Here is a 13456-nt window from a genome sequence, read left to right as displayed (position 1 = left end):
ATCCTCTATTTCCTTGCTTCATAACTTAAGAAAGTGACCACATCCCAAATGATGTTTATTAACTGTCCCAGCAACCATGCGGTATAGTCACTTCTGGGAAATGTTATTCACCATCACATTGGAAGATGTTGGTTTCCATTCTATGACATGATATTGTGTGATCAAAATGTACAATGGTGGCAGAAGCATCCAAAGACCTTGAACTTTCCCTCATTCTTACAGGACATCTACCACCAGATCCCTCTAGGGCAGTGGTGGCAAATTTACTGCACGGGTGCTAGGGGTGGCACTCGGAGCGCTTTCTGTGGGCACTCAGGCAATCGACCCCAGGACAGAGTTCACCAAACAGTCCCAGGCAACTTAAGAGATGCCGCTCTCAGCGCTATTTTAAAGCAAAAGTTCATTGGCTCTTTGGAACTGCAGGAAAAGTGAGGTGTTGACAGAACTGCATTATCTTTGAAGGTCATCCTGCTGGACCCACCATTCTTCCTGTATGGAGAGACCCTGGAGAGAAGCTTCAATGATAGTCTGAATCTGCCCTCCTTCTTTCAACTGTATTGGTGGCCTCAGGGGGCAAATACGATTCAAAGATGTTGAACAGGTAGCAATAAGTTACTACTTAAAATGCCATGTTGGCACTTCACTGTGAATAAGTGGATTTTGGTTATAGTTTGGACATTGTGGGGCACATTTACTTACCCAGTTCAAGGAAAAGTGCATTGTCCAACAATAATGCACTGTGATACGATTCACTAAAATGGTGCATGTGTCTCTTCCCCACTCAGGTACGCCGGAGTCCACCTTCTTCTTCTTGGTGTATGTACACTCACTGGCCACTTTATTAGGTACACCATGCTAGTAATGGGTTGGACCCCCTTTTGCCTTCAGAACTGCCTCAATTCTTTGTGGCATAGATACAACAAGGTGCTGGAAGCATTCCTCAGAGATTTTGGTCCATATTGACATGATGGCATCACACAGTTGCCGCAGATTTGTCGGCTGCACATCAATGATGCGAATCTCCCGTTCCACCACATCCCAAAGATGCTCTATTGGATTGAGATCTGGTGACTGTGGAGGCCATTTGAGTACAGTGACCTCATTGTCATGTTCAAGAAACCAGTCTGAGATGATTCCAGCTTTATGACATGGCGCATTATCCTGCTGAAAGTAGCCATCAGATGTTGGGTACATTGTGGTCATAATGGGATGGACATGGTCAGCAACAATACTCAGGTAGGCTGTGGTGTTGCAACGTTGCTCAATTGGTACCAAGGGGCCCAAAGAGTGCCAAGAAAATATTCCCCACACCATGACACCACCACCACCAGCCTGAACCGTTGATACAAGGCAGGATGGATCCATGCTTTCATGTTGTTGACGCCAAATTCTGACCCTACCATCCGATTGTCGCAGCAGAAATCGAGACTCATCAGACCAGGCAACGTTTTTCCAATCTTCTACTGTCCAATTTCGATGAGCTTGTGCAAATTGTAGCCTCAGTTTCCTGATCTTAGCTGAAAGGAGTGGCACCCGGTGTGGTCTTCTGCTGCTGTAGCCTATCTGCCTCAAAGTTCGACGTACTGTGCGTTCAGAGATGCTCTTCTGCCTACCTTGGTTGTAACGGGTGGCGATTTGAGTCACTGTTGCCTTTCTATCAGCTCGAACCAGTCTGCCCATTCTCCTCTGACCTCTGGCATCAACAAGGCATTTCCACCCACAGAACTGCCGCTCACTGGATGTTTTTTCTTTTTCGGACCTTTCTCTGTAAACCCTAGAGATGGTTGTGCGAGAAAATCCCAGTAGATCAGCAGTTTCTGAAATACTCAGACCAGCCCTTCTGGCACCAACAACCATGCCACGTTCAAAGGCACTCAAATCACCTTTCTTCCCCATACTGATGCTCGGTTTGAACTGCAGGAGATTGTCTTGACCATGTCTACATGCCTAAATGCACTGAGTTGCCGCCATGTGATTGGCTGATTAGAAATTAAGTGTTAACGAGCAGTTGGACAGGTGTACCTAATAAAGTGGCCGGTGAGTGTAAGTGCATTGTTTTGCCGAATCAGTAGGATTGTTCAACGGCCCGCCCTCCAATTTGCATGAAAGCGGGCGCCGCTGCGCCAAAATCCGATCACGCGTGACACAATCCCAGCGAAAATACCTGTGAAAACTGCGCAAATCCTGAAAACAATGAACAGTCCGACAAAAGTGCAATCCGCAGCCCTTAGTAAATAAGCCCCTCTGTCTCTAAAAGGTTTGCCAGGGGATGCAGGGACTGTTTTTTTTTACAAGTTTTCTGGCATCTTTAATAGCGAAATATGAACTTTGTAAAACAGCCGCTCAGGCAGGTGGCGCCTGTTCACCTCTCGGCTTCCCCGGCTTTTAATGATGAAAATGATACAGGCTTTTGTAAATAAAAAAACCTGAAACGTGTTCAGCCTATGGATTAAGCACCTCTGAGTCATCCTTTTGTGGAAACAAGAGGAAAACAACAAGAAAACATCACAACAAAGACATAGCAATAAGCTACAACCCATTGCAGTCCTATAGGTAGTGGGCAGAGCCACAGGTAGAGCATCTTTAAGATTAGATGTACGAGCTCAGAGTTGAATGGGTACAGTATATCAATAAATAATTTATATATGTTGATGGTTGGGAGATGTAATAAATGATGAGTTAGGAGGCACCTTCTTTTCCAGAGGATGTCACCTTTGCCTTATTAGATAATTAACACCTATATAGGGCAAATGCCCCCCCATTGTGATTTTTACTGTGGGGTGTAGAGCACCCAGGATTTCGGAGTTGGGGGAGCCAAGAAAAAAGCTATTACATCATTGGGCGAACATTTCACAACCGTGTTTTATATTGTTGGATTTGTTAATTTATGCTTGGAAATGTGGTGGGCATAGGAGAGGATATGACATAATAAGGAAATATGTCCCCAACTTTCCACCTTGATTCAGGTTTAGCCACACCCCTCTCACATGAGCAAGGGGGGTGGATTAGGTGGTTAGTGGAAAGCAACATGTCAGCATTCAACTATTGTCAGTCCATTGAGATGCAATTAGGATTTCCAGACCTCTCCAGGTTTTTTCATCGGTTTCTTCTCCCATGATCTCTTTGCCAATCCTTGGGCAGTTCCTTAGACCTCATGATTCTCATATGCACTGTGAGCTGCTAGGTCTATACACAGGTGAGTGCCTTAAGTTATCAAGTGCAATCAGTTTAATTAAACACAGCTGCACTCCAATGAAGGAGTAGAACCATCTCAAGGAAGATCAGAAAAAATGAACAGCAAGTGAGTTAGATATGAGAGTGTCACAGCAAAGGTTCTGAATACTTATTACCGTGTGAGATTTAATTTTTTCTTGTTTAATAAATTAGCAGAAATCTTAATATTTTTCTGTCAATATGGGGTGCAGAGTGTACATTAATGAGCAAAAGAAGAACTTTTTTGATCTTACAAAGTGGCTGCAATGAAATGAAGAGTGAAACATTTAAAGGGGCCTCAATACTTTCTGTACCCACTGTACATCTTTGAATATTGTCCTGTATCTCCCTCAAGGAGTTCTGCATTGTTATGGCAGAATACTGCACCTTCTGTTGCTGCCAAACATCTCAACACCTTGTAGTTTTAGTTTAGAGAGAGGTCTGTACTCCATATCAGAGCTTTCTTATCCAGAGCAAAGTTTCCTTTCCTTAATAATGGCTTCTTTATAGCAACATGTAAGACCCATAACTTGGGGTAAGAATCCTAAAAAAGTAGCTCTGCAAGGTCCTGCACTGTTTACGTATCTGATTAACATTTTAGAACCTTTTTCTCACTTTGACGTTCATCTTCCGTAATTGAGGAATAACTCAGGGAACCTGTCAGCAGAAATTGATCTAACATACCACCTATCGTATGTAATCAAGCAGCTTAAAACCTTCCAGGTCATGTCTCTATTATAATAATAATAATTCCTTTATTTATATAACGCACACAGATTACGCAGCGCTGCACAGAACTTGTCAAATAAGTCCCTGTGCCCAAGGGGGCTCACAATCTAATCAACCTACCAGGATGTTTTGGAGTGTGGGAGGAAATATTATGAACCAGTCTGGTGATATCATTCATAAAATCAACCATGAAGATGTAAACTAGTTGTATAACAACACAGAGGTGGAGAATTTAGTACTGAAGTCAAGCTCCCTTGACCTAAGATTGCCCCCTTCACTGTAATTGACATTTCTGAATCCAGAGATATCGCTAAGTGGCCCTCCTGAAATCTGGTATATTATGTCAGTGACATGTCAGTGAGATGTCAGAGTGATTTGAGGTGGGGAGAGCTGGACTTCAGTGCTAAACGCTCCACCCAATTTACATTTCACTTTAAAGTAGGTTCATGACCCATGGTGGGTCATGAAAGAAACGTGATCTGGAAGGTGTTAGGACAATGCACTAGAAGTGCTTTAATATGCCAAATTCTGCTGTCAGGTTCCCTTATAAAATTATTATCTATACATAATGTATCAATTCTGAGAATAAACAGCATGCTAAGTGATCGTGCCTCCCAGGCGGAGGAAGTAATAAAATTACTAAGAACTAACAAATACACATTATACTAAAGTTTATTAGCAACCGCATCACCAAGAGACTAGAACCGATGATCAGAACAAACAATCTCATCCACCCGCAGAGGATAATGCCACACCAGGGTGTGAATGGGATTTCGGTTAAGGTTTATTGCACATCCCGAATAAAATGAGCACACCTGTACAAACCCCGCTATTGAGGGTTACCACCTTATTGGGCTTTGTTTGGTGTGTTAGGTTACTGTTGTTGTAAGTACTTATCAATGCTTCAGTGACCAACTACAGACGTGAGGAATGATACAAGTGGAGTGTTCCTACACGTGATCCGGGCGTCTAAGTGTCTATTGCATCCTCTTTTCTAGTGGAGGAACATCTAGAATATAAGACGCTTCAACAGGATTTCTTTTCTGCACAAAATCATAGGCCGTGTAGTGTAGATTTAATATCCTTTATGTGGTTACAGCAAAGCAGCAGAATGATCAATGCGTTGATTTGTATGGGATGTTTCTTCCGCTTTCCATGGGGATAAGGAACATTTTATTAAAGGGGTATTCCAGGAATCAGCATAATTCATACACAAATGGGCACTCAAAATATAAGCTAATGTGTAATTAGTTGTTATTTAAAATTTTGCTCCCCTTAGCAGAAAATGCTGATTACATACACTGTGATGGAGAATTAAAATGCTACAGGCCCTTTAATCAGTCTGTTAATTTCCTCCGCGCGGTCCGTTGCAGAGCAGAGACAGGACAGAAGATGGCCGCTGGTCACATGTCCACATCACATGTCCTGCAGCAGCCTGGGCAGGTCATGTGATCACCACTACGTTTGGCTGTAGTCGGTTGGTTGCAGTGCATCCAGTATGGCCAGTGTTGTGGTGATGTACAGGGATGGCAGTTACACATCATTACTATAGTAATAGAGCAGGAAAGTCTGTTATATCATCACTGGGAGAAGAGAATAAGAGGTAGGAGGAGTTACTGAGTTACTAAAGGATCATGGGACTTGTAGTTTCCAGTGGCGGCCATCTTAGTGATAACTTCACCTACTTTAGAGAGACCATACATTTTGGAAATCATAAAATCAAACTATTTAAGCTCCGTTTTGTGACTAATGACATTGAGTATTGTTGTATTCATTTATTTATATCATCATGGGTTTTTGTGTCAGACGTTCATATTCCCAGAATACCCCTTTAAGCTACACAGTAATATTCCATCCATTCTATCAACGCCTCCATGCTAGTCGTCACCCACAGCACCGTGCAGAACTTCATCTCATCTCTAACCTTCATAACACCATACTCATCCTTTTTCCCGGTCCAATAGTAGATTTCAGAGGTACCTGGTATACAGCGGGAGAAATAAGTATTTGATCCCAGAGAATGGGAGGTATGTAATATGTAAAGGTATACCACTTGCGGTGTGTGGAGGAAGAAGGATTAGAACCCAAAGAAGAAACATCCCAAAGATAAGGCATGAGGGTGGAAACATCTTTGGTGGGCTTTTCTAAAAAGGGGACCGGGTGACTGCACTGTAATGGAGAGAATGGAGTCATGTATTGCAAAATTTAGGCCAAAAACCTCCTTCAGTCACTAAGAACATTAAAGGACACCTGTCATCAGGTCTGTGTCACTTGTCCTGTCACCTCTACCTGTTGGAGCAGCTCACAAGGATCCCTTCCCAGCCTTTATCTAGTTATTACATACATTAATGATTATAAAATCATAATGTCTTTATTATGTAAATGAGGCTGGTCACATGGTCAGAGGCAGTGATGTCACCCCTGTTACGCCTCCCCTCTCCTCCCCCTGCTCATGTCGGTGTGTAATGTATAGTAAAGCATTGCTGGTGTGTGTGCTGCATCTGCTGACATGCTGCATCCTCCTAATATACAGGTGAGAGACACAAACATCAGCTACACAAGTACCTGACATGTTCTGCTGTAACATGGCTGCCTGGAGCTGCTGTATCTCTGCTAAACACACAGGCTGCAGGGGGCGTGGCCACCAGCACATGGAGCAGCCATTACATGGAGCGGCTGTCAGTCAAGCACTAGGGGTGTGGCTGTACCTCCCACTCATGAATAAGCCGGACAGCTTGAATATGTTAATGACTCATTGGACATTTCACAGGTCATTTGCATACAGCTTTAGGACCTCATTGCTTAGGTTTACAGGCATGTAGAGGGACAATGAAGGGATAGAGGCAATGCTCTCTAATGGCAGTTTATGAAAATATATTTAGTTTTGGGGGTTATTTTGCATGATGGGTTCTCTTTAAAGTTGGGTTGTGGTTGGGTTTTCCAGTATGACAATGACCCAAAACAGACAGCCAGGGCAACTAAGGAGGGTCTCCATATGAAGCATTTCAAGGTCCTACAGCAGTCTAGCCAGTCTCCAGACCTGAACCTAATTAAAAGTCTTTGGAAGAAGCTGAAATTCAATGTTTCCCAGTGACAGCCCGGAAACTTGAAAGACCTAGTGAAGCTTAGTTTGGAGGACTAGGCCAAAATCCCTGCTGCAGTGTGTGCAAACCTCAAGAACTGCAGGAAACGTCTGACCTCTGTAACTAAAGATTTCTGTAAATATAAAGTTCTGTTTTTTTAATATACAAATATATATATATATATTACATATGAAAGTGTTTTTTCATATACACTTCAGTATAGGACGAGTTTCCGACGCCCCACGCAGGTCCTCTTCTTGCTTTTGGTGCTCTGTCTTCGGGTCCCTGCGCAATGCTGGCACCCACACAAGTGGCGGTCATAGTATGTGTGCTGGCTTCGCGCGAAGACGCAGCCGTAGCCCCCAAAAGGAAGAAGAGAACCTGGGGGGGGGCGTCGAAAGGACAGTACAGTGTTATTATTATTATTTTTTTTATAGGCTTGGCATATTTGGGGCAGAGGCAGGCAGGCAATATACTGGGAGGCATGGGCTGGCAGGCTATATACTGGGGGGCATGGGCTGGCAGGCTATATACTGAAGGGCATGGGCTGGCAGGCTATATACTGGGGGGCATGGGCTGGCAGGCTATATACTGGGGGGCATGGGCTGGCAGGCTATATACTGGGGCAGGGAGCTGGCCAACTATATACTGCGGGGGAGAAGGGGGCTGGTCAGCTATATACTGACTGGAGGCTGTGACCAATACATTTCCCACTCTAGGCTTATACTCGAGTCAACAGGTTAAAGATTCTTTCTCTCACAGTTGAATTATAAATACAAATACAAAATTACAGACCTCTCTGTTCTTTGTAGGTTTGAAAACTTGCAAACATCAGTCACATATTAAATGCTTATTTTCAGAGAAACACAATAGGAAAACTGGAAATAAATAACAAACATTCAAGAAAAAAAAAGAAAGATCTTTTATATGGACATAACCATCTGTAAGATACACATATGCACCACATGTCATACACACTAGGGTACAGCAGTCATATATACATTTGAATCCACATGGACGTACACAAAGCGACACAAGGCCGGAGAGAGCACGGGAAATTTCCATATTACACAATACAATACTACATACTTAATCATTCAGAAGGTTCAGCTTGTTATCTATCGGACGACTATTAAAAGTGCATTTTTCTAAGATCCATAAATACATAATTTAACATAGTGCAAAATTAAAATAAATACAATATTTCAAGGACAGTAAGCGATATAAAACGTGTCGTTCATGGGGTAAGGAGGACAGGTTGTCACTTGTAAACGGATCTAATGACTGGAAAGTTCAGGATATTTAGCGTATTGCTACTATATTTCCAGGATACAGAATAAAATGAAAGGCTCAATGTAGTGAAGGTGTAACAAGAAATGGGTGTCCATGTAATCCCTTCCTCATGCAATCCCTTCCCTTCCTTGGTTGAACTTGATGGACATGTGTGTTTTTTTCAACCGTATAAACTATGAAACTATGTAAGAGAACGACTAGCTGGGTCTATCAGAGATGTGGCTCCAGGCTTACCTCTTATTACTATGTCATATCTCCCTAATCTGAGAAGAGGGATGGGGAAATGAAGGTCACCCCACTAATATACAGGAACACACGGGACAATCCACAACTGTGACCTCAGCAGTGACGAAGTGGGTCTTTCATCCTGGTGGTAGATGTCCCTTTAAGTATTACAACTAAGCTCCATTCATCTTTATACAGCTGAGCTGCCATACTGGCACAAACCATGGGGAGGTGTGGAGCTGTGGAAGAAAGAAGCAATCAACCTCCTGCCAATCCCTTTCACATAACCGTATACATGCATTTAAAGGGGTTGTCCGAGATGGACCTACTCTTGCAATAGGTCATCAGTGACGGCTGATCTAAACCTTGAACTGGTCAGCTGATGTGAGTGCCCCCTGTGATTATTAGATTGGGTAACATTCAGCTGATACTAATAGAGGGTTACATAGGTGAGTGTCCAGCATATACATGGTCATACTGAGATCTATCAATAACAGTGAGTATTGGACAAGTAATGGTCTATCCTTAGGATACGTCATCACCTCGATAGTGTATGAGGATCTATCTCGCTCCCTACACTGATCAGCTGCTGGGAGCAGAGTGTACTGAGTTAATAAAAAATTGCCTGATTCCCTTTGCAGTGACATCTATTGTCAAGAGTCTGAATTACTTACTTACCCCCTACTCCTGCGTTCTCGGACCCCCTGCCACTCTCTATTAATAGGTCTGTGTCTTCTAAGTCATAGGGTGAAGACACACATGGCGTTTTTGGGCTGTTTTTGGGCCGTTTTTACTAAGTGCGTTTTCAGATCGTTAAAAACGCATGCGTGAAAAAACGCATCCGTTTTTTGAAAGCGCATGCATTTTCAAAAAACGGATGCGTTTTTAAAAAACGGATGCGTTTTTTAACGCATGCGTTTTTAACAATCTGAAAACGCACTAACTAAAAACAGCCCAAAAACAGCCTAAAAACGCCATGTGTGTCTTTACCCATAGGGTGTGGTTATACATTTAGTTATACATTTAGTTATCATTGCATTTTAAAATTGGAACAAGGAGGGGCTTGTGCCGATCCCATCTAAAATCAGCCAATCATTAAGGAGCACCACGTGTTTTGCATCTTTTACAGCACTGGTCTATTATAATGTGACGTGGTCATTTACCTGCATGTGATAGACTATGGCCAAGTGACCTGACTGTCAGCTTAATGATCACTTACGTAACACCAATCCCTCATCTCACCAGGGCCACCTACCGCTATCATTCGCCATAGTTGTTGCGTTATCACACAGCAACCTGCAGGATCTGTTTAAAGATATTCCATAATCACGGCCCGAATATGTATAAAAGGACAAAAATAACAAGAAATTATACATCCAAACATGGACGGCCATGACATAAAACAAGGTAGACGTGTATAATATTCCTCCATAATCACACCCAGCTAGAAGTCTCAGTGATACAGGGGCGCCGTGTTCCCCCACCAATCTAGTTCAGAGGGGAAAACGCATGGAGACGTGATATGATGTCATGTCCAATAGTGCACAAAAAAACGAAACACAACTTCTTGTCATATAAAAGTTTCCATTATTCTTTTATACTTTGTAGAAGCTGCAGAAGGTGATTCTCAATGACTTGTTGAACTGAAACAATAAGAACAGGCAAGTAGTAGGTAAGTAAAGCATCTCAAACATTATATACATATATTACGGAAAAATGCTGCTGGGCCCCTCGTATTTGTTGTAGGTAGAAGTCCCAATGGTTGGATAGGTCCCAGTGATTATATCATTATACCCCAAAATCTAGGGTCATCATCTCTCTATAGACAGGAGATACTTTCCCGTGACCCAGAGCCCTTCTTGCTCATTAGCATAATTTTAAAAAGGTTGATTTTAGAAGGAAGGAGGCCATGGATAACAAATATAAGAAGATTACTACAGTCTCTGGATCTATAAGTAAGTGTCCCTGGTTTATCATGATGGATTTTGATGGTAGATTTCCTTTAATAGACAGGGATATGTATATTTACGTGTTTGTTGGTGCTGGAGGAGCAAGTGCCACCCCCAGTGATTGTTGGGCTGATACATAAGTGAGTGTCCAGGATATTCATGGTCATACTGAGATCACTGGAGAAGTGGCTGCTCCATCTTATGACAAGAAGTTCTTGAGTCTGAATAGGAAATTACCGGATGAAGGTGGCTTTTGCCATTAGGTATTTGGCTATTAGGCAAAAAAAGCAACCTCACATAATAAAGTGTTTACAGACATTATGTAGCCGCCCATCTATGGGAATTCAACCATAAATCATCTATTATATAGTAAGGACTTGTCCTCAACCAATATTTGCAGCATGGCTTTCTATTGACTCAGTGACGTCATGGCATTTTCGCAATGTTGACAGGTTAACCAGATACTGACAGTAAGGAGCATGATGCCGTTTATGTAGGGCATTATACAATCACCTCTATGTACACAAGCTGAATAGATCTGGACCTAGACCCAGAGGGTTGTTTGCTGTCAATACAAAACTTACCACTCCTGTGGCCCAGAGCTACAGACAGGTCCATGGAGTTGTATCCAGAGTCCGTCTCAATGGTCGGATCTGCCCCGTTCTCTGCCAATCATAGCACATTATTAATTTAATCATAAATCAGGTCTCTACCCATATGAAAAATATGTTGCAATGCATCCAATTACCTGGATATATTTCCATCTCAAGTATTTATGACATGTTATAAATACCGGGGTCCTCTGCCGGGCAGGATGGAGAGGTGTCTGTACATGTGCTCTGCTCTCCATTCATATTGTATGAGTGCAGGAGAATAGACAAGGATGCCAGCTCTGCTACTTTTGTCTCTCCTACACATATGAATAGAGAGTGGAGCACAAGTGTGTCACCTTGATTCTACCTTCCTGCCAGGCAGTTCTTCTGATGGATTTGGGTATCAAAGGTGGGAGATACATGTATCAGGTATTGCTGAAATAATTAAATAAATAGAATAAAAAAATCAAACAATAGGCACCAAGAGGGGAGAAGACATCAAAACATCTATGAAGTCAAGCAATAGTTTATTCAACAAGTGGTGGATTATGCGTTTCAAGGGTTTGTCAGATCCAGGCAACAGCGAGGATGGGGGAGGAATGGAGTTCTCTATGCAGAAATAAGGATGCCCCTTTAAAAGGAGTTGTACCAACTTTGCAAGTTATCCCAGATCCACAGTATAGAGGATAACAAGATGATCGGTGAGGACCGACTGCTGGGACCCCGATCACGAGAATTGGACCTCCAGCAATACAGAGAATGAGAGCATCTGGCTATTGGAGTGCTGGAGTGTCCTGCTGCTCCACTCATTAGTGAAAATAGAACCCCTGTTCTCTGGATTGCTGGGGGTCCTACCATGAGGACTGTCAGTTATCACTTTGTTATCAGCAATCCTGTGGATAGGAAGTAACTTTCAAAGTTGGTACAACCACTTCTAGTTCAACTCTGGGAACCATAGTACTGTTTAGAGCCTATTTTATTCCATATCTGCAATATACAGGCAGTCCCGCGTTACGTGCAAAATGGGTTCTGTAGGTATGTTCTTAAGTGGAGTTTGCATGTAAGTCGGAACTGTATATTTTATAATTGTAACCCCAGACAGAATTTTTTGGTCTCTGTGACAATTGGATTTTAAAAATGTTGGGTTGTCATAAGAACCAGGATTATCAATAAATCTTCATTACAGACACCTGTGATACCTGTTACAGCTGTTTATTGTAGCGTAAGGATAAAGTACAGTAAGTTACCAACATCCAGAGGTCCGTTTTAACTAGGGGTCGTCTGTAAGTCAGGTGTTCTTAAGTAGGGGACCGCCTGTACTACTAAGCTCACCAAACCTTTAGTAAATTTTGCTTTTTGAGCATTTAATCTTTTCTTGCATGAAGCAGAGCTGCACTCGCACTACAGTCTGTTGCTCCAAAGTGCTTTCTGACAAACACTGCCCTAAGTCCTACGTTCTGATGGACAATCTTCTAGACTGAAACATGTGTTGAGTTGAAAGAAAATCAGCAAGAAATCAGGAGGTGACCTTTGGCTTTGGTTTGCACTGGATTTGGTTTGTATTTTTTTAGATTGCCCTGCCATAGATCAGACAAACTCAATGCAATGGGGCTAATGTGCATGTGACCTCTCAGTGATGCGGAGGATTGCGTCTCCCCCAAAAAAGCTACACTTTTCATAAAACATATCCCAATTCAGCACGAGATTGCAGCTCTGAAGCCAACAGAATTATTAGTGCAGCCTCAGACTGCACTTTTCTAAATAGAAAAGTAAAAAGTCTATTGATCTATTTTATGTAGAGGCAACATGCTGTGTGTGACCTTAAGTGGACCATTTACATTAATGTCTAATGAAAAATGTAATGTATAAAGAAATATTCGTCTTCTGTTGCAATGGCCTCTGTCTGGAAGGAGGATAAGGCTGGCAAATATTAACGTCTCTCTGTTCTTACAGAATATAGGATGCCCCCAGAGGCGCCTGGCACTCCTCCTGTTTAGAAAATAAGAATCGGTGGGAGAATGGCCGTAGCTAAAAGTATATGGTCGGCTGTATATTGGTGCAGTATGAAAGGACTATGCAATGGCAGAAAGAGTGCCTACAGCTCAGGGACACAATGTGCTGCCATTCTGCTCTGCCATATACACAAGCCTTTTGCTGACATTCTTTACACTTACTATCGGATATTTTTCCATAAATTAAGGGCTCTTTCACGTGGCTGTTATGGGGGCCGTGATCTGGTTGCATGATTTGTGACCAGATCACAGCCCCCATAGACTGCTATGGCTTCTGGTGACAGCGTGGTGAGTTCATGGTGTGTCACTACACCGTCACCGAGTTGGGCACTCGTCCACCTATGCAGGAAGGAGGGGTG

The 13456-nt window shown here is 42.6% G+C and overlaps 1 protein-coding gene across 3 annotated transcripts in view; it reads right to left on the bottom strand.

Moving 5' to 3' along the window:
• Window positions 1–7923: 7923 nt before the first annotated feature.
• The window catches only part of ANKRA2 (ankyrin repeat family A member 2), a 12563-nt gene continuing 7030 nt past the window's right edge, over window positions 7924–13456 (bottom strand). For 2 of the 3 annotated variants that reach the window (XM_072138673.1, XM_072138665.1), the window contains exons 8-9: window positions 11077–11157; window positions 7924–10186 (exon numbers count right to left, since the gene is read on the bottom strand). In XM_072138673.1, the coding sequence (XP_071994774.1) occupies window positions 10131–10186; window positions 11077–11157 (137 nt within the window). In that variant the 3' untranslated portion in view covers window positions 7924–10130. Of the gene's footprint in view, window positions 10187–10435; window positions 10714–11076; window positions 11158–13456 lie in introns of those variants that run through there. The other variant, XM_072138679.1, reaches the window with a different exon arrangement.

This window comes from Engystomops pustulosus, chromosome 1 (assembly GCF_040894005.1).
Source record: "Engystomops pustulosus chromosome 1, aEngPut4.maternal, whole genome shotgun sequence".
Lineage (NCBI taxonomy): Eukaryota > Metazoa > Chordata > Amphibia > Anura > Leptodactylidae > Engystomops > Engystomops pustulosus.
The sequence above is the reverse complement of the archived record's forward strand: the minus strand, read 5'-3'. Positions and strand labels throughout refer to the sequence as shown.